At 45.5% G+C, this 20,545-nt stretch overlaps 1 protein-coding gene across 8 annotated transcripts in view; it reads right to left on the reverse strand.

Moving 5' to 3' along the window:
* FNIP2 (folliculin interacting protein 2) overlaps window positions 1-20,545 on the reverse strand; it is a 123,548-nt gene that overhangs the window by 40,082 nt on the left and 62,921 nt on the right. For 5 of the 8 annotated variants that reach the window (XM_043487409.1, XM_043487408.1, XM_043487411.1 and 2 more), the window contains 7 exons: window positions 20,235-20,357; window positions 17,931-18,031; window positions 16,891-16,962; window positions 14,709-14,809; window positions 14,454-14,543; window positions 12,454-12,525; window positions 1,534-1,663 (listed from right to left, as the gene is read on the reverse strand). In XM_043487409.1, coding sequence (XP_043343344.1) covers window positions 1,534-1,663; window positions 12,454-12,525; window positions 14,454-14,543; window positions 14,709-14,809; window positions 16,891-16,962; window positions 17,931-18,031; window positions 20,235-20,357 — 689 coding nt within the window. The remainder of the gene's footprint in view (window positions 1-1,533; window positions 1,664-12,453; window positions 12,526-14,453; window positions 14,544-14,708; window positions 14,810-16,890; window positions 16,963-17,930; window positions 18,032-20,234; window positions 20,358-20,545) is intronic. The other 3 variants (XM_043487414.1, XM_043487410.1, XM_043487413.1) reach the window with 2 other exon arrangements.

The following is a 20,545-nucleotide window of genomic DNA, read 5'->3' on the forward strand; positions in this document are numbered from 1 at the left end:
GGCCCCTTGCATTGGGAGTGAGCAGTCTTAACCACTGAACCACCAGGGAAGTCCTGAAAGTAAAATAGTTTTAATGGAAAAGCCTTACACTTGTTTTATAGGTTGTTCTCAAAATGCCTGGAGCATAATTTTTTAAAAAGAAACATTAACATGTGATGTTAATTTTGGGAGAAGAGGGTGCCGGCAGCCTGATGCCCTCTACATATCTCAGCCCCCCATATCTCAGCCTGTTCTTTCAGGACCACTTCCATGAAGGTTCCCAAGCCCCAAGACCTCCAGAAGGCTGCCTCTCTCTCTTGAGCTCCAAACACTCTACCCTCTCTAAGCGTTTATCTTCTTTATACCATTATTTACCTGTGCGTCTTCATGAACTTCTGAAATGCAGTTGTGTAGCTGACTCTTCACTCCCTCACAGACCCTATACATGCTACTCACAACTTACTAAGTCAACCGACTGTCATCTGGCTTTTATAGGGACAACCATCTTTTTTTTTTTTTTTCTTCTATGCTCTATGCATCACAAGTAAGTGGGCTCCCTTCACATGGGAAGCTTTTTTTTTTTTTTTTAGTTGGAGGCTAATTACTTCACAACATTTCAGTGGGTTTTGTCATACATTGATATGAATCAGCCATAGATTTACACGTATTCCCCATCCCGATCCCCCCTCCCACCTCCCTCTCCACCCGATTCCTCTGGGTCTTCCCAGTGCACCAGGCCCGAGCACTTGTCTCATGCATCCCACCTGGGCTGGTGATCTGTTTCACCATAGATAGTATACATGCTGTTCTTTTGAAACATCCCACCCTCACCTTCTCCCACAGAGTTCAAAAGTCTGTTCTGTATTTCTGTGTCTCTTTTTCTGTTTTGTATATAGGGTTATTGTTACCATCTTTCTAAATTCCATATATATGTGTTAGTATGCTGTAATGTTCTTTATCTTTCTGGCTTACTTCACTCTGTATAGGGACAACCGTCTTTATTCCCTTTTAAGTTGTGGGTTGTACAAAGAAGAGATTGGAAGCTATTGATGTAATATCATCATAAGTCAAAAATGTACATTTTGCAATGTAACTAAACTTTAGATCTGAAACCAACTGAAATAAAGGCAAAGGATATCTTGGTACCATTTCTATTCATACTCAAACTCATGACTGTTTAAGAATTTAAGCTTTACCAAAAAAAAAAAAAAAAAGAGTATGTCACCATTCTTGGGTTCATGTATTTTCAAAGACCATACTGTGTCACCATAAGCCAAGATTTATTCCAGCCTTCTCACTTACACAAGCTACCCCTGGAGGGGAGCCAGTACAAACAGAGCATGCACTCACTTTAAATCAACACAGATCTACCTGGATATTCCCAGTGTCCTTCCTAGACCCTCAACTTGTAAACTTCCAGGCTGAGCTGAAGCTGAGCGGAAAGCTTCCACCCTTTCCCAGGGACAGCAGGTGAACGCAGGGTCTACGGGCACCCCCGGCCGCCCACCTGGGGCCCACCTGGGTGCCCGTCACAGCAAGGGGAACCCAGCTCACCTCCTGGGGATGATGCCGTTTTCCAAGCTTGTGGTCTGGCTCCGAAGCCAGCGGCGCTGGTAGCTGCTGGAGGAGGAGGTGGAGGAGCTTGGAGATGGGAATGGTGTGATCAGAAGGCTGCTCAGGGAGGCTGCAAGAAGAAGATTGGAAAGTGAGAGCTGGACTCAAGGAGCCTGCGAGAACCTACACAAAAGGCACAAGTCCAGGAACCTAACTGCTCAGGTTCTACAGGCCACACCCAGCGGGGAGACCCGCCTCCCCTCTGTACGCGAGAAAACATCCCACAAAATGGGAAACAAGTCAAAAGGAACAGGGACCACAGACAGAGCCTTGCATCCACGACCAGACCTCACTTACAAACGCAAACAATTATTACTCACCCACTCAAGAGTGCAAACTGCAGATTTCTGATACAGCAGCGTTCCACAAAGCTATTGCTGTTGCTGCCGGGTAACCAGTGCCCGACACAGCGTTCACTCACACACATTAACCTCTCTTGACCGCTTCGTCACTCTATATTCAGAGGTGAAAGCCAGGCAGAGAGGTAGTTCCTCCACACAGCATTGCTGCATCCTGCACCCCCAGCCCCAAATACGTAGCATCTGCCCCTGGCCCCCGGCCTGCGGCCACTCCCTCGCTGTGAAAGAGGATTATGTGCATGTGCCACGTGCTCAGTGGTGTCCAACTCTTTATAACCTCATGAACTGGGGTCCATCAGGCTCCTCTGCCCATGGAATGTTCTAAGCAAGAATACTGGAGTGGGTTGCCATTTCCTCCTCCAGGGGATTTTTGCAATCCAAGGCTTGAACCCAGGTCTCTTGCATCTCCTGCATTGGCCAGGTGGATTCTTTACCACTAGCGCCACCTGGGAAGTCGTGTGAAAGTGGAATAACTAGTCCTAAATGTTTCTTCCGCTTGGACTACTTATTTGCCTCGAGCCTCTCTGCTTCTTCCTGTTATGTAATATCAGTGCCTCCCTAAGTAGCAGCAACATACAACCTGACTGGTCCCCCTCAGGGCAGGCAAAAGGGCTTCTCTCAAATCTCGGCTGCTGGGCGGAGCTCTGTGGGTTTGGAACGCTGGAGGAGGCAGACTTTTTCTCCTTTTACCTCCCCAAGTTACTGGGTCAGGTAGAGAAGGGAATGGAATGTGACAGGCAGCCAGTTGACATTTTCAGACACAGGTACTGACTTCACTAAGCATAGTATACCATGCTCATGGACACCGCTGGAAGGCAGCTTCTCCACACGAGCTATCATGTTCTTATTTCTACTTTTACAGGCAGATGGAAATAGGCTGAGTTCTGAAATCCTGCAAGGGTTGCCTGGCTGCGCATCCAGCATCTGCAATGTGCCAGGCACTGTGCAGCGCATGGTGGCCCCACATGGAGCTGACGGCTGCAAGACCAGAGAACCCCCAGCCACAAGGGTGAGGAGCTAATAATCTAGGCTTCCTTGTCCACAGCAGAGGTGCTGTGAGCATCCATGAGATGCTCTTCTTCTGATTTAGTCAACATGCACAGGAAAGGTAGAGCTTATTCATCTGTGGATCCCTTGTATCCAGGATGTGCCTGGGACACAACGGACAATTAACAAAGGCTTGCTGAACGTATGGCACTTCTGCACTGAAGGGCTGCCAGGTGAGGCTGGCCTGGTTTCAGCCTTGAGGCTGGACTTATACCTCCAAAATGAAATCCCCATTTCAAGCATTAGTGAGTAGGTAACTCTACTGAGAATTTTGAAGGGAGATAGAGTTTTTCCTCAAAGTCACAGAATACTACTTAATTAAAAAAATCCTACTTAGACGTGTCTGCCCCACCCCCAAGTTCTCAAAATCCCCTATAAGATCCAGAAGATCCTCGTTCCCTATTCCCAAATCTCAGAGTCCCTGGTCTTATGCTGAGCACACCAGCTTCTCCTTGGCAGGTGGAGGGCACCACTGAGATGCAGCACTTGTATTATAAATACCTGCCCCCACCCTGTCACAAAAGCAGGACGGGACGAGCCGAGGACCGCTTTCTTCTGGGAGTCATGCTCACGCTGTGTGCTCAGTTGTGCTGACTCTCTGTGGCCCCATGGGGCCCGTGAGGCTCCTCTGTCCACGGGATTCTCCAGGCAGGAACACTGGAGTGGGCTGCCATACCCTCCCCCATGGATGTTCCTGTCCCAAGAATCAAACCCAAGTTGCCTGCGTCTCCTGCATTAGCAGGCAGATTCTTTACGACTGCACCACCTGGGAAACCCTCTGGAAGTCCTACAGCTGCGTGATTCTTCTGTTACGTAGAGGAGGAGTAAGACCCAGGCTCTTCTTCAAATCCCAGCTCTGCGGCTCACTGGCTGGGACGCCTGGGTGGTTCACTTAACCTGTCAGCTTTCTCATCCATAAAACGGGAGCAGTAAGGGACCACACCTCAGTATGTTTTGTGAGAGCTGCAACCTGCTGGTGGGTTATGAATTATTTAGCAGATCAAACCTCGTGTTTTAAAAAAGAAGCAAGAATGAAAATAGAGTAGAGGGCAGTGCTAACACTAATTTATGACACTTTTGTTTGTCATATATAAAGATGATTGTTACTGGATCATGATGTGAAATGCATTAGCGTGGGCGGCAGACAAAAGAGAGCTTTAAAAACCACTGGTCTATTTCACACAGTTCCTGTGAGGATTAAACAAATCAATACATGTAAAACACTCAGCCCAGTGCCCATACAGTAAATGTTACCTACTCACTCTCTGACAATTCTTGGAAAAGGTAGGCCAGGTAAGACATTTCAGAGAACTACTAAAAGGTCATTAATTCTGAATAGTTAATTGTGAAAAGAACTGAGAACTTGTAATAGAGACATGAAAAAGAAAGGCAAAAAATTAAAATAATAAAAACCAAGGAGGATGTTCCCTTTATTCATACTATAGAATGCTGAATAATAATTTTGATGAAAACATAAGCTAAAGACCTGGCTGATCGTTCTCCAACATTTCCTGAAAAATATTTTGGGGCCTTCCCTGGTGATCCAGTGGCTAAGACTCTGTGCTCCCAAATGCAGAGGGCCCAGATTCAATCCCTGGTCAGGGAGCTAGATTCCACAACTAAGAGCTAGATAGCCACAACTAAGAGTTCACATGCTGCCACTCAAGATTCCATGTGCCACAACTTAAAAAAAAAAAAATCTCGAGTACCACAATTACCAACACAGCCAAATAAATAAAATATTTTTTAAATGCATTTTGACATCACATAGTAAGATTTTTATGCAAAAATTCTGTAGTGTATGTAGTCAATCATGCGTGCATGCTGCGTTGTTTCAGTCATATCCGACTCTTTGCGACCCCATGGACTGTAGCCCACCAGGCTCCTCTGTCCATGGGATTCTCCAGGCAAGAATACTGGAGTGGGTTGCCATGCCCTCTTCCAGGGGATCTTTCCAACCGAAGGATCAAACTGGCATCTCCTGGGTCTCCTGCATCAGCAGGTGGAGTCTTTACCACTAGTGCCACCTGGGAAGCCCATAGTCAATCATACACTTTAGCAAATGATACAGCTACAACTCTCAGACACAAGAACAAGCTTCCTTCTGCCTTGTAACCTATTGTCATTTTCATGAGAAAAGGATGGATTCTATCCCCATTTAGTGCGTGTGGCTATGGGCTGGGCCATGGTCTGCAAGGGAGTGCAGCCTGGATGCTGCTGGGGCGCTGGCCCCCATCCCCAGGGCTGCGTGGGCTTCCCCGGCTGGCTCACTCACTTCACTGCAGGCCTGGCATCTCCAGGACACCAAAGAGCTTCTGCACAGGGGTTCCATGGGGTAGGTCCCAGCCCACACCATGCTTCCTGTCAGCTCCACAAGCCGGGTAGAGAAATTCTCCAGTTGGTGCCTTGGTTGTAAAACGTGCGACTTTCAGTTAAATTATTCACAGCCTCGGCTTCAGCTTTAAAAGTGCTATGTCTAACACTTCTTAATATTTTTAGTATCACTCTTTTTAGAATACTTTCATAATTAGCACAAATGTTAATGCACACAGACTGCAAAGATTTCTGGAGTTTTGCACATGAATAAGAAAACAATTTATGCTTGCATCCTGGCCCTCCTGACAGAGGTGGGCTCTTCAACAAGTGTCTATTTATTCCTACAGAAATTAGCAGTAAGAAAAAAGAATACATCTATAGGCTTAAAAATGTCAACAGCTGGCTCTTCTTGACCTGTGTTGTTCAAGATAAGCATTCAGCTTTCTCTGGCAATACATGTGCTATTTGGAGAGCTTACTGTATTGATACTCTGACAGAATCTGGATTTTGACAACGCCCTGAAACTCTTAAATCCATTTGCTCAACTTTGACTGAGCACCTACTAAGTGCCTGGCACCACCTGGGCCTGGGGCATAAAGTTACAGCACAGAGAAGTTTTAATAAGCTCTGTCCTTAACAAGCCTGTATGCATGGAATAAATAAACAAGACGATATCAGACAGTGTTAAGTTCACATGATTTTCTTTAAGCAACCAGGACAAAGGTTTATTCTCCAGTCAGTGGTTGGAGAACACCGTTGTGAAAATGGTACATCTCAACTAAAACTAAAATCCAGCAAGAGCCAGTCATGGGAAGGGCACATCAGATGTTCCCCAGGAAAATGACTAGATCATCTGAGTGTGTCTCTTTAAAAAAATATGTATGTACTCCTCCCCGTATATATGGGGAACATGTAGAATGGCAATTCACTCCAGTGTTCTTGCCTGGAGAAACTCATGGACATAGGAGCCTGGCAGGCTCCAGTCCATGGGGTCAAAAAGAGTCAGACAGGACTGAGTGACTAACACTTTCACACTTTTATTTTGATGGTGGAAGTGATGATGGTGGTGGTGATGGTGATGATGGTAGTGATGGTTGTGGTAATGGTAGTGGTGGTGGTGGTGATGGTGGTGATGATGGTGGTGGTGGTGGTTGTGGTAATGGTAGTGGTGGTAGTGATGATGGTGGTGATGGTGGTGGTGATGGCAGTGGTGGTGGTGATGATGAAGGCAGTGGTGTGGTGGTGGTGGTGATGGTGGTGATGATGGTGGTGGTGGTGGTGATGGTGGTGATGGCGGTGGTGGTGGTGATGATGAAGGCAGTGGTGTGGTGGTGGTGGTGATGATGAAGGCAGTGGTGTGGGGGTGGTGGTGATGATGGTGATGATGGCGGCGGTGGTGGTGGTGGTGATGATGGTGGTGGTGGTTATGGTGATGGCGGAAGTGTGGCTCTGAGCACGAACCCTTTCTCTCAGTTTGATACAGAGGGTACTACATCTAAAACAGTACACGACAACAGCTTTTGTTGACTGTAACACTAATGGTACTTCTCTTAAGAGTTTCTGCTTATTAAACACTTGAAAAATATAAAGTTCTTTAAAGTTCAGCAGTTGTGTTTCTAATCACAGAAGAGTTGAAGCACTTAAAAGGTCAATTATTGTCTGATAGGAAGATGTCTTTTTTAATAAACCAAACAAGTTAATTGGCAAATCAAATTCTGATTAACACATTTTAACTCCCAAACCACAGAATTACTTTAAGACTACATAGGGTCCTCAAAAGCACCACAGGTAACTTTTCAGTTTTAATAAAATTTCTTTAAAACCCCCTGAATAAAAAGACAATGTTCTTCCCATCAGGATTTCAAAATATGCCAATTTTTAAAAATAGTCTTCAGGGGACTTCCCTAGTGGTCCAGAGGTTAAGTCCCCATGCTCCCATTGCAGGGAACATGGATGTCATCCCTGGTCAGGGATCTGGATTCCCATATGCTACACAGTGTGGCCGAAAAAAGCAAGAAAAAGAAAAGAAAAATAGACTTCATTTTTAGAGAAGCTTCAGGTTCACCACAAAATGGGAGTGGAAGGTGCAGAGGTTCCCTACGTACCCGCTGCTCCTCTCATGCACAGCCTTCCCCAAGAGCAGCATCCCCACCAGAGGGCACGTCTGTTATGACTGACCACCCGGAGTCCATGGCTTCACGGGGGTTCGCTCCTGGGTACACATTCCATGCCGTCTGGATAAATAATGACACGCGCCCACCACTACAGCACCACACAGCATAGCTTCACTGTCCTCCCCCCATCTACCCTCACCCAAACCCTGACAACCACCGTCCCTTTACTGTCTCCATGGCTCTGTCATTTCCGCGATGTCACACGGGGATTCTCACACAGCACACCATCACATCAGCCTTTCCCGACTGCCTTCTCTCACTTGGTCATGAGCTTTTAGGTTTGCCGCTGTCCTTTCACGGCTTCATAGCTCACTTCTCTTTAGCATGAAAAATATTCGACCAAAAATACCTTACATTTTAATCCCTCATCTAGGATATAAATTCTAGCCTAGCCCTGGTGAACTACTCACTCTATATTTATACGCCAAGTTATTTAACTTTCCCACGTCTTTTTAGCCATAGTCTGAACTCTAAGAACGAAATCTACAAAGGATTTTGGAAGGCATAAACATTCTCTTGGTCCTTTGCTCTTCCACACAAATAAAAGTGATTTTGCCCAACTTCACAAGGGATTTTAATTGAAATTACACTGAATTTACATATTTATTTGTGGAACTCGATCTCTCTCTCTCTCCAGATAATATATATGCATTCCTCTAACAACGATTTTAAAATTTCTCCTTGACAGTATCACACATCTTTTCTCAGAAATATTCTTAGATCTCTTGTAGTTTTGGCTGCAGTGTGCATTACTTGTTGATTCTAATTTTTCTTAAACAGGTATAGATGAATACAAGTCTAGAAAGGAAAGACCTAATGTGAAAGAACTGACAGATTTGTGAAGAGAAATGTCTATTCTTGGAGCACGCCAAGGGTCTGGCCTGAAATACAAGCAGCACAATGAACTGAAGAACCCGAGCTTCGTCTAAGCCGCAGTACAGATGGTCAAGCCCAAATCAGCGCTATCCTTCCAAGCCCTCCTCTTAACCTCCACTGTGCCAAGCTGGCCCAACTGTGAAAACCAGCTGAATGAGTGAGTTCTCCAACAACAGAGGGCCCTCCCGGAGTTGAAACCCAGACGGCGCTTTGCGTTCCCAGGGCACGCTGCACAACGAGCGTGTGGTCAGAGTCCAGACCCGCCCCTCCTGTGACATCGGCCTGCAGGGGGCGCACAGACCCCTGGTGACTTTCTGCCGGGGAACTGCACCCAGTCCTCTCAAACTCATCCCAGATCAGGCTCCTCTCTATGGAGGATGATTTAAAAAGAAAAAAGAAGAGGCTTTTTTTCCTTCTGGTGTGATGTGTGATGTTCAGAGTTTGGGGCAGCCGTCAGAAAGCCAGTTCATCATGAGGACGAGCCGGTGTCGGCTGTGATCTCGGAGCTTCTGCTGCCTGGCACGTGCAGCTGCAGAGATTCCCCACGTTCCCAAGGTGTCGGCCTCGGGAACCTTAGATGTGAGTGGACATCTGTGAGACTGAAGGTCAGAGGAGCTGCCCACGAGCACTGCACTCCAGTGTACAAAGGCGCTTCCCTAGGAGGGCAGGTTAAGCTCTCAGACGCTGGTGTGTGTGGCCTGCAGTGAATCCGTCACCTAAATGCAGGGCAGGCAGGGGAGCCCGGTATCTCGCTGTCAGAGGGTGGCGTGCAGATAAGCCAGGTGGGGAGGGTGGGATGGTCCCTGTGCTCATGAATAATGGGCAGCAGGGAAACCAGCACCAACTCACATTTAACTAAACACAGGTACAGGCACAGACAGCAGTGTGTACAGAGCCACGGATACACACGGAACACAAAGCAACAAAGATCAAAGATCCCAAGTGCCGCAACTAACTGCCAGCACAGCCAAAAAAATATTTTTCAAAAATGACTTTTTACCTCTGTGATCATTCTTCCTAAAACCCAGAACCCCAGTCTAGTCACGTGAGAAACATCAAACAAATTCTAACAACTGGCATTCTACACAATACCTGACTGCTAGTTCTTGAAACCATCAAGGTCACCAAAACAAAGTCTGAGAAACTGTCAGAGTGGAGTGGAGCCAAGTGGACATGACAACTATTAATAAACACGCCACCTTATTAACCAAGATGTTACTAACAGGGAGGATTGTGCAAGGTACATTGATGCTCCCTACTATCATCTCAACTGCTCTGCAAATCTACAACTGTTCTAAAAAATAAAAATCTATTTAACAATATTTTCCCCATCTCTCAACTAGTAAGACAGGAAGTTACAAATTAAGGGAAAAAGAGAAAAAACAATTGTCATTAATTTTCCACGTCTTCTCCTGCTGATTGAGGTCAAACAGTGGGAGTCCCCGCTCTGCTTCAGGATGCACACGTGGTCCCACATGGTGTGGGTGATGAGGAGTAGAGGCCTGGGGAGCAAATGAGGCCTCAGTGGAGGGAGACCCGTCCTGGGAGCATCCGATGACTTCAAAGTGGCTCCCAGAAGGAAGGAAAGCAGAAGGCCCCTCCAGCCCCACGTCTGGCATCCCCTCAACAGGAGGCTGGGAGCCTCAAAGGAGAGGTGCCTGGTTCACGAGCTGAGTCACCAGGGAAGTCAGAGTTCACGTTTGCACCAGGTTCACATCTGCCTCCTCCTCCCGAGAAAATGCCCAGATACAGCTGCTATGGACCTGTCACTTCAATGCACATTCAGCCCCTCAACGTTCCTGCTTCTCTGAGGCCAAAACAGACTCATCTAAGGAGTGATTTAGAGTCAGAGGACTACCAAACCTAGGAGGATTCTGAGGTGCGCAACGTGAACCTTCACACCAAACACACGATGAACCGAGAAGTTGCCCAGGAACACCCAAACTTCCGCCTAAGGTGCCAACTTTCTGTTGGCACCAGCTCCCCCCAGTGTCTCTAGTCTTTTCTGGAACAAGAGGGAGCAGAAACAGACACATAAGAGAAAGTTACTGTGGGAACCCTGTGACCTCAGGGCTCAGAGCAGGACTCGGTCAAATACTGGTCATGTTTGGGCAAAGAGTGTTCACTACACAAAGGTGTGCACGCATACATGCTAAGTCGCTTCAGTTGTGTCCAACTCTTTGGGACCCTATGGACTGTCCAAGCTCCTCTGTCCATGGGATTCTCCAGGCAAGAATACTGCAGCGGGTTGCCATGCCCTCCTCCAGGGAATCTTCCTGACCAGGGATTGAACCCGTGTCATTTACATCTCCTGCATTGGCAGGTGGGTTCTTTACCACTAGTGCCACCTGGGTGTTCACCACATAAAGACAAATACACCAAATTCTATGAGCTGCTAAGGCAGCAACTGGGATGGAGCATGGCCTTGCCTCTACTGTGGTTCCCGCTTCTTTTTGCCTGGAGACTCAACCAAGACAGAGCCAGCCCCAGCCAGGCCTGACTGGAGAGGCTCCAGGGGCTGGACTCTGGGACACCAAGACCATCACACCGTACACTCTCAGCCTCCAGTGGCTGCTGGATGGATGTGACTCAAAGACCCTCCTGCAGGGTGGATGCTGACTGCGCCCCGTATGGATGCAGATCATCCCAATCCCCGTGGAACACAAAGTCAGATGATCCTCTTACCACTCCACAAAGCGGTGTATCCCAGGTTTTACGTTTATGTAAAAACTGCTACAAATGAAAGCAACACAGGTCTAAATAATGGCAGTTACACCTCTGACCAAGTTTACCTAAGATGGGATCAGGGAACCCAAAGTGAATCAACTCACTGAAACCAATCATACACGGAATGTTGTGTACTTTTCATCACGTGACATATATTAACCAAACAGGTGGACTCACAAATTCCATCTCACCTGGCAGTGAACTTGGAAGCAGAGCGATCCCGAGCAGGGTGAAGGGCTCGGCACCACATGGAAGGGACCGGAGGGAAACAGAAATGACTTAAGGCAGCAAGTCCAGCTCAGGCTCAGCACAATGAGCGCCAACCGGCCACAGTAGGTGCCCTGAGTCTGCTGTGGGCACAGCCCACACACCCCTGAACCCTCCAATTCCACATCATTCACACACCACCTTTCTTTCACTGCAAGGAATCTATATCTCTGATCTGAACCACAAATCAAAATCAACAGCAGTATCAGGTATAAGAGCAGCAACCAAGAGATCTTAAAAGCAGTCTCGGCAAAGTTTAAGGCTTTGAGACAGGCTGTGACCCGGGACCCTCTGCTGTAGTGCGTGGGCCTGGACAAATGTCTCAACGGTTACAAAGAAATTAGAAGGGGCTAAAAATAACTGCCTGCATGTGCAGTTGGGGCAAGTTATGGACAAAAGACACAAAAAGACCAAAAAATCTAACTGCAACTTCTGAAGGTCCAGGAACAAAAGCAGAGTGTTGGGAGTAAAAGCACGGTACTGTGCATGCCCTCTGCACATACCACCACCTAAGGGGTGGGCAGACCACCTAAACCACCCCTCCAGCCTGATCCCTGGATGCACTCCTACCCTCACCCCATGTAAGGAACCAGCTCAGCTCACTCCTCTCTCCTCTCCAGGAGCAAGCTAGGGCACCTGTTACTTGTTCTCGCTACCCTCTGCTGCAGCAGGGGCCTAATAAAGCCTTGTCTGAATTCTGTGTCTGGTCTCTTGTCAATTTCTACTGATTAAGGAGGCCAAGAACCCTGGTCAGTAACAGCCTGACACAAGGAGAAAAGGCACCGGAGATAAAATCTAGAGCAGTATGTCTGCAGGACAGAAGGAGTGAAAGGGTAGCAGGCAGCCCTGCCACGGTCACAGTCAGAGTGACACCCACAGACACTGGCCCTCCCCTGATCTGATCCTTAGCACTCAGCAAGCAGGGACCACTGGCTCAGAGAGGCGTCTCTCTTTTTAGAGGGACATTTCTCAGTGTGCGTTCACCACCAGGGCTCAGCCTGGTGCACATCATGCCTGGACACTGCCCCTGAAGGCCCAGAGCTCAGAGTGCTCACCCCATGGACGACGCCAAACAGGAGGAGAAGCACACGTACCTGACCGGGCAATGCCGCTGTCCCTGTCTTCGTTCTGTCCTCTGCTCGGCATATCAACCGGGGTGCTGTGTGCTGTGGGAGGCAAGGAAACCTGGTCACCCGGCCATTCAAATCAACCGCGCTCGTTTTACGATGGCTAGTGAGGACCGGCGTGAGCGTACACAGCGAGGAACGAGAAAGCAGAATTCAGTGCAGCAAAGACGGAGATGGGGGAGGAAGAGGAGGGGGGGAGAAGGAGAGGGGGAAGAGGAGAGTAGGGGGGAGGAGAGGGGGAAGAGGCGAGTAGGGGGGAGGAGGGCAGGAGGAGAAAGGGTGAGGAAGAGAAGGGAAGAGGAGAGGGGAGGTGGGGGGTGGGGGGGAGCAGAAGAAAAGAAGGGGAGGAAAAGAGAGGAGAGGAGAGTCGGGGGGAGAAGAGGGAAGAGGAGGGGAGAGGAGGAGAGAGGAGCAGGGGGAGGAGGCAGGATCAGGTGCCTGTCCTTACTGAAGCACAGAGACTTTTCTGATACTCACCTCTAACTGAATCATAAACTATGTGGGCATTTGATACAATGAACCGCATCCTGCAGTAGATACTTTGAGGCATTTTCCTCATTAGTAGATTTTAAATAGTATTTAAGTATTTTCACTATATTAGAATGTATTTCAAAATATTAAGAAACTTCAAAATGTTTTCTAATCAGTTTTAGTAACAACTATAGGCAAGCTAGAGAACTACGTGAAAACCAGTTCATAAATTTGAAAAATGTTTCTCTGTTTTATAACCCATTCTCTTGGTAGATAGAAAACACATAATTATTTTCAATTATTTTTTCCTCCACTTCTTTTCCATACATACCTAGATTCAGAAGTATTGTAGACTTACTTAGAAAACACTCTACATTATACACAGTATCAGTAGTAAAATAGATAACTAACGAGAACCTACTGTATACACTAGGAACTCTACCCAGCGCTCTGTGGTGACCTAAACGGGAAGGGAATCCAGAAAAGAGGTGATATATGTACACGTAAAGCTGCTTCACTTTGCTGGACAGTAAAAACGAGCACTACATTGTAAAGAAACAATACTCCAAAAAAATTTAACAAAAAAAGAAAACCCTGTAAAGGATTACAGACTTCTAGGAATGCTTCAGATCGGTCTTAACTGTCTCCTTATTGAGCTAGAAGGGAGCTGACACGTGGCGACAGTTAGCTTTACAGTGCACAAGGTTGCCCTGCCTCAGTGTTATATTTGCCAGCTCTTTTGTGAAGCACATTTATTGTTACAATTTTAAGGACAGTGTATAAACAAACATGTTCTCCTCACTCTGAAGTAGGTAGGAGAGTGTCTGTCAGTTAACTAGGGTGCCTAGCATATTCTGGGCTACAAAGAAAAATGGAATGAAGCATACCATTTGCCATAAACACAACCTTTAAAGTTAGCAGTGAAGACTTCCACACTTGTTAATCATGCCCGCCTACAGCAGATAGCAGACAGCCTCAGCTAGAAGACCAGGCTCTGCTCAGAGTGTACCCACCCAGAGAGACGGAGACAACCACACCTGTAAAGAAGCTGGAAAATGCATTTGAGCTACTTAAGTGCCAGAGAGAGAGAGAAAGTGAGTGAGGCTGGCCTTCCATGCTGTTGTTAGAGTGACTTTTGAAGAGACTGTGCAGCTAAGGATGCAGGTGAAAAATGGACTAAAGATGCCACAGTAAAGAGAGACAGTTCACAGCAGCAGAAGAGGCCAAGGAAGATCAGAAGATATTATCCTCTTAGAAATACGAAGGGCTCATTTTGGATCAAAATCAGCTTACACTGGGGTATTAACGGAGACTTTTATAATAGGGGTTCATGGGTGGAAGTTTCAGAACATGGGGAACTTGGCAGCATTTGGAACTAATTATCTCAAGAGCCCCTTGGATTTCTAGAGAGGTGCCAAACAGGATTTGTTTCCAAGAACCTGCCCAGGATTTATTAACGTGTGCAGGTCACACCGTGCTCAGCATTCCACACAAACCTGCAAAGAAAGAGGCACTGCGGCTGAGCCGGAGAGGTCCTCCCTCGGCCGCCCCTGGGGGCAGCTTGCCGCCGCATCCCTGCAGCGCACCTGCGGCGGAGACAACACAGGGGGCGGACAAGGTACACACAGAAATAAACACAGATTAAAGATACTGCCAGAACAAAACAACACCGGAAACTCAAGAGAAAGCAAAACGCACACCCGCAGCGGGGGGGCCCAGAAAGCAAGACCCGTCTATGCGGAGGAGTTTACCTAGGTTACTTCCAGTCCGACAGGGACCCAGGTTATTCTGATTTGTGTTCAGTTTCCCCAGGTTAGGATCTTGGTTGATGTATTCAAAGCTGTCTTGCAAGCTATGTCCAGAAGGAGATGGAAGGGACAGACAGGAGAGAAACATCAAGAGATGAATACAGCTGCTTGCTAACAGACTCTCAGGTACAAGACAATCCACCAGTTGGTCAGATTTTTCTTTATAAATTAATAAAGTCTCACATCTACTAGAGGGAATTAATCTTCAGGGGAATTTGTTAGAAGACAAGAAAGGTTCTGGGAGGTAGTTCAACCTATAAAACTAAATGACACATTCCAAACATTTACAATCCAAATATACAATTTCACATTATATAACAGGGAATAAGAAACTCTAAAATCTTGTTTTGATGATTAAGACCAAGGCTAATGCTATTTATTTCAAGGGTAATTTTACATAAACCTTCAAAATGAAGTTCATTTTAACTCTTAGTTAACATCCATGAGAAATTCGGAAGCCTTTTTCAGGAGGACCATACAATGGAAATTAAGATTTTTACAGGAGTCTGATTCCACAACTTTTAAAAAGTTAGAATTACTCATAAATAAACATGTGAGAGGGCTTCCCTGGTGGCTCAGATGGTAAAGAATCTGTCTGCAATGCAAAAGACCCAGGATCTATCCCTGAGTTGGGAAGATACCCTGGAGAAGGGAATGACAACCCACTCCAGTATTCCTGCCTGGAGAATTCTATGGACAGATGAGCCTAATGAGCTACAATCCTTGGGGTCATAAAGACTCAGATATGACTGAGTGACTAACACAACAACATATGTGTGAGAGAAGCAGATTTTAATAAACTATTGTATTTACTAAGAAGTGAAATAAAAAAGATTTTGAAGATAATACAACATAATGAGGCAAAAGTCATTTTTACTTAAACCTGAGCTCAATATTTTATTGGAGTCAGTATAATAAATATTCAGGTAGTAGCAAAGATCTGAAAAAGAATCTCTCACAAAAAAAGAAACATTAATTCCTATGCTTAAGTCCTGACAATCCAGTCTTAAAATGCTCAAAAATATAAATTCTTTACTGGACTGAAAAGTAAGCAGACTTGCTCAAAAGCATCCAAATTTTCAGAGGAACATACTTTTAATTTCTGAAGACTGTAAAAAAAAAATAAATACAGCCTTTATCTGACCCCAAAGAATACCCCTTTAATTTATAAAAAAAATTTCTTTCAAACTTACCCAAGTATAACAAATGTTTTGTTATTTCATTCAAAAAAAAGAAGGATATAAAATATTTCTGCTTGGAAAATTCAAAATACATGAACAAATGTGCCAAGTAAGAGTTAAGTTAGATGCTGAAATATTCTTAGTCTACATAGAAGAGCAAAATTAAGAGTTGGGGGAGGAACTCAGAAGCAAAAATCAAAACACTGCCTGACCCGAGTCCCCATCAACCGCGGAGGTGGCGCAGACAGAGAGTACAGACAACCTTCCCTGCCATTCAGGGGCCTCTCAGCCTGGCAAGCTTACCCTGTGCCTCATCCCTTTAGAAATAAATAAATAAGGAAACTAACAAACAAGGCTTTAAGATTTTTTTTTTTTAATGTGGGCCCTTTTTAAAGTCTTTATTGAATTTGTTACATCACTGCTCTTGCACAATGTTTTTGTTTTTTTGGCCATGAGGCATGTGGGGTCCCAGCTCCCTGACCAGGGATTGAACCTGCACGCCCTGCATTGGAGGCAAAATCTTAACCACTGGACCACCAGGGAAAAGTCCCGATAAGACTTTAAGATAAAATAATATCGGGGATACCATAGTTCATTACTGTGGCCCCTCCTTTTTTCCCCTTCACATTTCATTTTGCAGGAAATGAAAACTTGGTGTCTGTCAGTAGGAACAAGTAACAGGTAGAGACCCCAAATATATGTATAGACAGATCTGTCTTCAAGGCCAACTGATAAGGTCCAGGGTCTTTTCACACTCACTGTGTACTGGACAACGGCCACCTTGAAAACCCTGTGTTAATGTGGACTTGTCCTAACTCTCATCTCAAAAAAGAGTCACAAGGAGTGACTCCATCCAGAAACAGCCACTTGGAACAGTGGCGGGTGAGGGACACCCCAGAAGCAGCAACTTGCAACAGTGGGGTGGGGGGACACCCCACACTTACTTGTTTGTACTCCCACAGAAACTGCCCATCCTGGCCGAGAAGACTTTACTAACCATCAGCTGCGGAGGAGAACTGCAGGAACAGACAAAAGAACAGAGTAGGGAGAGATGGTTTGTCTGCTTGCTTTTATTTCTACTTTTTCTGAAGCTTTTATTCATTTCTGTATTTTATTTGACAAAGAATGAGACATGTATTTTTCAAATCCCTGTATCAATGGGGTGCCAAGATTTCTTTTTTCTAATTTTATCATTTTAAAATCCCAAGGATGTTAAAACCCCAGAAGAGAAACGGAGACATTTCTGGGGGCCGTTTTCCTTGGGAGCAAGTATTTCAGATGAACAAACTTCGCTTAGCCAGAATCTTTCAAAGTAGAAGTTTGTTTTCTCTCAGGTTACATTTCTCATCTGCCACATGGCACAGGAAGAACAGACAGAAGGTTGGACATGCAGGATCGGAAAAGGCTTTCTTTCATAAATCATGTAGCTTGTGCCTCAAGCAAGCTAAATTCTGTTCTGACATGCAGACAACGGACATATTCTTTAATGGAGTTGCATTTTGTTTTTTGCAGCAGCTTTATTCTAGACACCATTCCCTGGAAACAAAAATAAACTTGGCATTCATTCAATGACTTTTTAAAAAATAAGAAAAAAATGTACCTCAGTAAAAGGAAAAAGTCATGACTAAAATTTTAATCTCAAAATGGAAAATTGATGAGATTTTGAAAGACTTAAAATATCTGAATAATTCTGACAGAAAGTGTTGCTACTATTAACCTGGCAGATAGTCAGAAGACCTTGGTATGCATTTTTCACTTACAGTACTTAGTTAAAGCTTAGGATTTTGTTCTGCTAAGCTGATTCAAGGTCAGAGCTATGTAGGAAACGTCTATTTTAACTGTTAAAGATGCATAAAAAATATCAAGTGCTAACAATATCAGATGACAGTCTAGTGTTTAACTATGTAAATTTTTTTAAGCACGTTTGAATTAAGAGTCAACATCCCCATACTGTTTCACACGTGGTGGCGGTGCCAGAACTCACCGTATATAGTGAATCTTCAGGGTGGAGCCTTGGTAGCTCATGGCGACTGAGCCGAACATCATCTCCCCGAGCATGTTGACATCAGAGGCGGGCCGTGTGTACTATCCGACGTGAAAGGAACCACCACAGCATCATGCACGGTGTGACAGAGAATAATGTTCAGCTTGTTGGTAATTAGGCCTGTTTCTCAAAGCAGCATCTGATAGCTTTACAACCTTAGTGATTGTAAAAATGGTGATTGCCTACTTTTTTCCCCAAATAATCACTAATGTTCATGATTTCTTCTTTACATATGATATCTTCACACAGGACCCAAGCATTTTACTGAAGCTCATTTTTTATTTATTTATTTATTTATTTATTTTTTTCAGTGGGTTTCATTTTTAATCTTTTTTATGAGACACAAAGGTTTTCCTCATCTCCATTTACAAAGGCTAAGTAGAAAGATTAGGTGATGGAATAGACAGGGTGACTGCTCTCTTGCTACTAAGAACACATCCTGGAAAGAAACACAGTCCAGGGTTATCCAACCAAAATTAACGCTGCTGAACAAAATGACCCTTTGGGGCAGGTGAGGTCCAAGAGATGATAGACAGTCTGATCCCCCTAAAGTTTTACAAAAAATATTTCTAAAATATCTGAACCCTTACCTCTGACCAGTCTTTCACGTCCCTTTTGCCAGCATGGAGGGTGGACAGCACTGCCTCCCCCAACAACTATTCACACAGCTCTAGTGATGGCCTCGCCTTCTCTGAAATCCAGTGGGCACTTCCCAGTTTGTTTTATTAAATGTCTCACAGTATCTGATGTGCTAATTGCTCTCCTTCTTAAATATCTGCTTTCCCGACTCATCCCCTGGACAGAACTGTTCCTTAGAGGGCCCCCTATCACTGCCCACGCCCATAACCACTGCTGCGATTCTGGTTCTTCCTGACATGTGGGAACCCCCACACCTTCATCTCTGGACCCCGACTTGCCTGGGGCTCTGGAAGCCAGCAGCCAAATGCCTTTACTCACATGGCACAAAATCTATATATTGTGAAATATGATGGTATGTGAGTGGATGCATTTGAATAAAAGATGCTCAGCTTCTACTGTAAATGTGGATGTGAGTGTCAACCAAACCAGGAGCACCCACATGGCCTGACCAAAACCAAACCACGACCTCCCATGACTCGGGCCACCAGCTAGATTCTTGGCTGCTTCGCTTTCTACTCAAGCAAAAACGTGGCATCACCCTTAACGCTCCCTTCTTTTAACTCAAAATCCACACACATACACATATATATTCACACACAGAAGGACACACACATACACCTACTTACACATATTTGCACAGAAGGAAAGAGAAACAGAAATGAATCCATCTAATTTAACAGGCTCCTACCAAACCCTTCTCTCTACACACAGACAGAACTGACAGGCTTTCACGTTCTTCATTAATAACTTTGACCCACCACCTCCATTTCTTAATCTGCTTTTTCTTGAAGCTCAAGGTCCACATGCGAACTGTGATTCTCAACTCACTGCTAATTTACTCTGCGCTGTTGTAACCACACACACACACTGCTCTGAGACCTGGGATTCTGTCGAACATGGGTGGACACGTGCAACCATCCTGGCTGTGAAGAGAACAACGTTCTATATGCCTGTGGCTGCTGGTACCTTCCCTGGGTTTGCTGTTCTAGCAACACGGTAGAAAAACTCACATGACTAGAAAAACAAAAATAAAAACTGACATATCCTCCACAAGTAGTACCCTTCTGCAAGTCATATTTATGAAACAACTTCCCTTATGCCTGGTTGGCCAATATCCTGCAATAACCCTTATCCTCTGCTTACACACACACACACACACAAACATAAAAATGCTACCAAACCTCTATTTTTCACACTCAACTTAGGTCTTGCCTTTCCATCTATAAGAAGCTTTCTTCCTTCTACTGGGAAGAGCAATTTTCTCAGGATGTCCACCCGCATCCCCAGACTCCTCAGAACTCTTCTGACAAAACTAGAAAACACGTGCATTAGCCCGGTTCTGACAACCAAACAAGCAAAACAGGAGGGTTCACCTCCTCTGCAATTCCTTCCTCATTTGGTCTGTGTTACCCTGGATGCCCCCTGCTCCACTTTTCTCTAGTTTTTATGTAGAGATAAAAGCTAAAGTGTGAGCACAGCACCGACCTAGAACACCTGAGACACATTCTTGGATCTGCAGTCTCCTATTGCACCATGATCCCCAAGGGGAAATGACAGTACGTGACTTCAGCCCTCGGGCTATTGCGCTCGCAGGGGCGGCTTTACCTGGTACTTGGGAAGCTGCTCCTTGGCATGTGGTAAAGATCCCCCTGAAGGGCCATGAGCAGCAGGGCCACCACCTCCTAGGCAGCTTTTGGCCGGCACTTTCGCAGGGAGGTCCTCCGTTCTCTGGGTGAAGAGGGAAAGGCAGTGTGAACACACCACCAGCAAGTGTACCAGGCTCCCCATACATGCTCGCTGGGGAGCCCTTACTTAAACTGCTCTGGAACTAAAGAGTAGCCCCTACTTGTCGCAACCAGAGAAAAGCCTGCATAGCATCAAAGACCCAGCACAGCCAAAAATATAATAAATAAAAT

Source organism: Cervus canadensis, chromosome 1 (genome assembly GCF_019320065.1).
Source record: "Cervus canadensis isolate Bull #8, Minnesota chromosome 1, ASM1932006v1, whole genome shotgun sequence".
Lineage (NCBI taxonomy): Eukaryota > Metazoa > Chordata > Mammalia > Artiodactyla > Cervidae > Cervus > Cervus canadensis.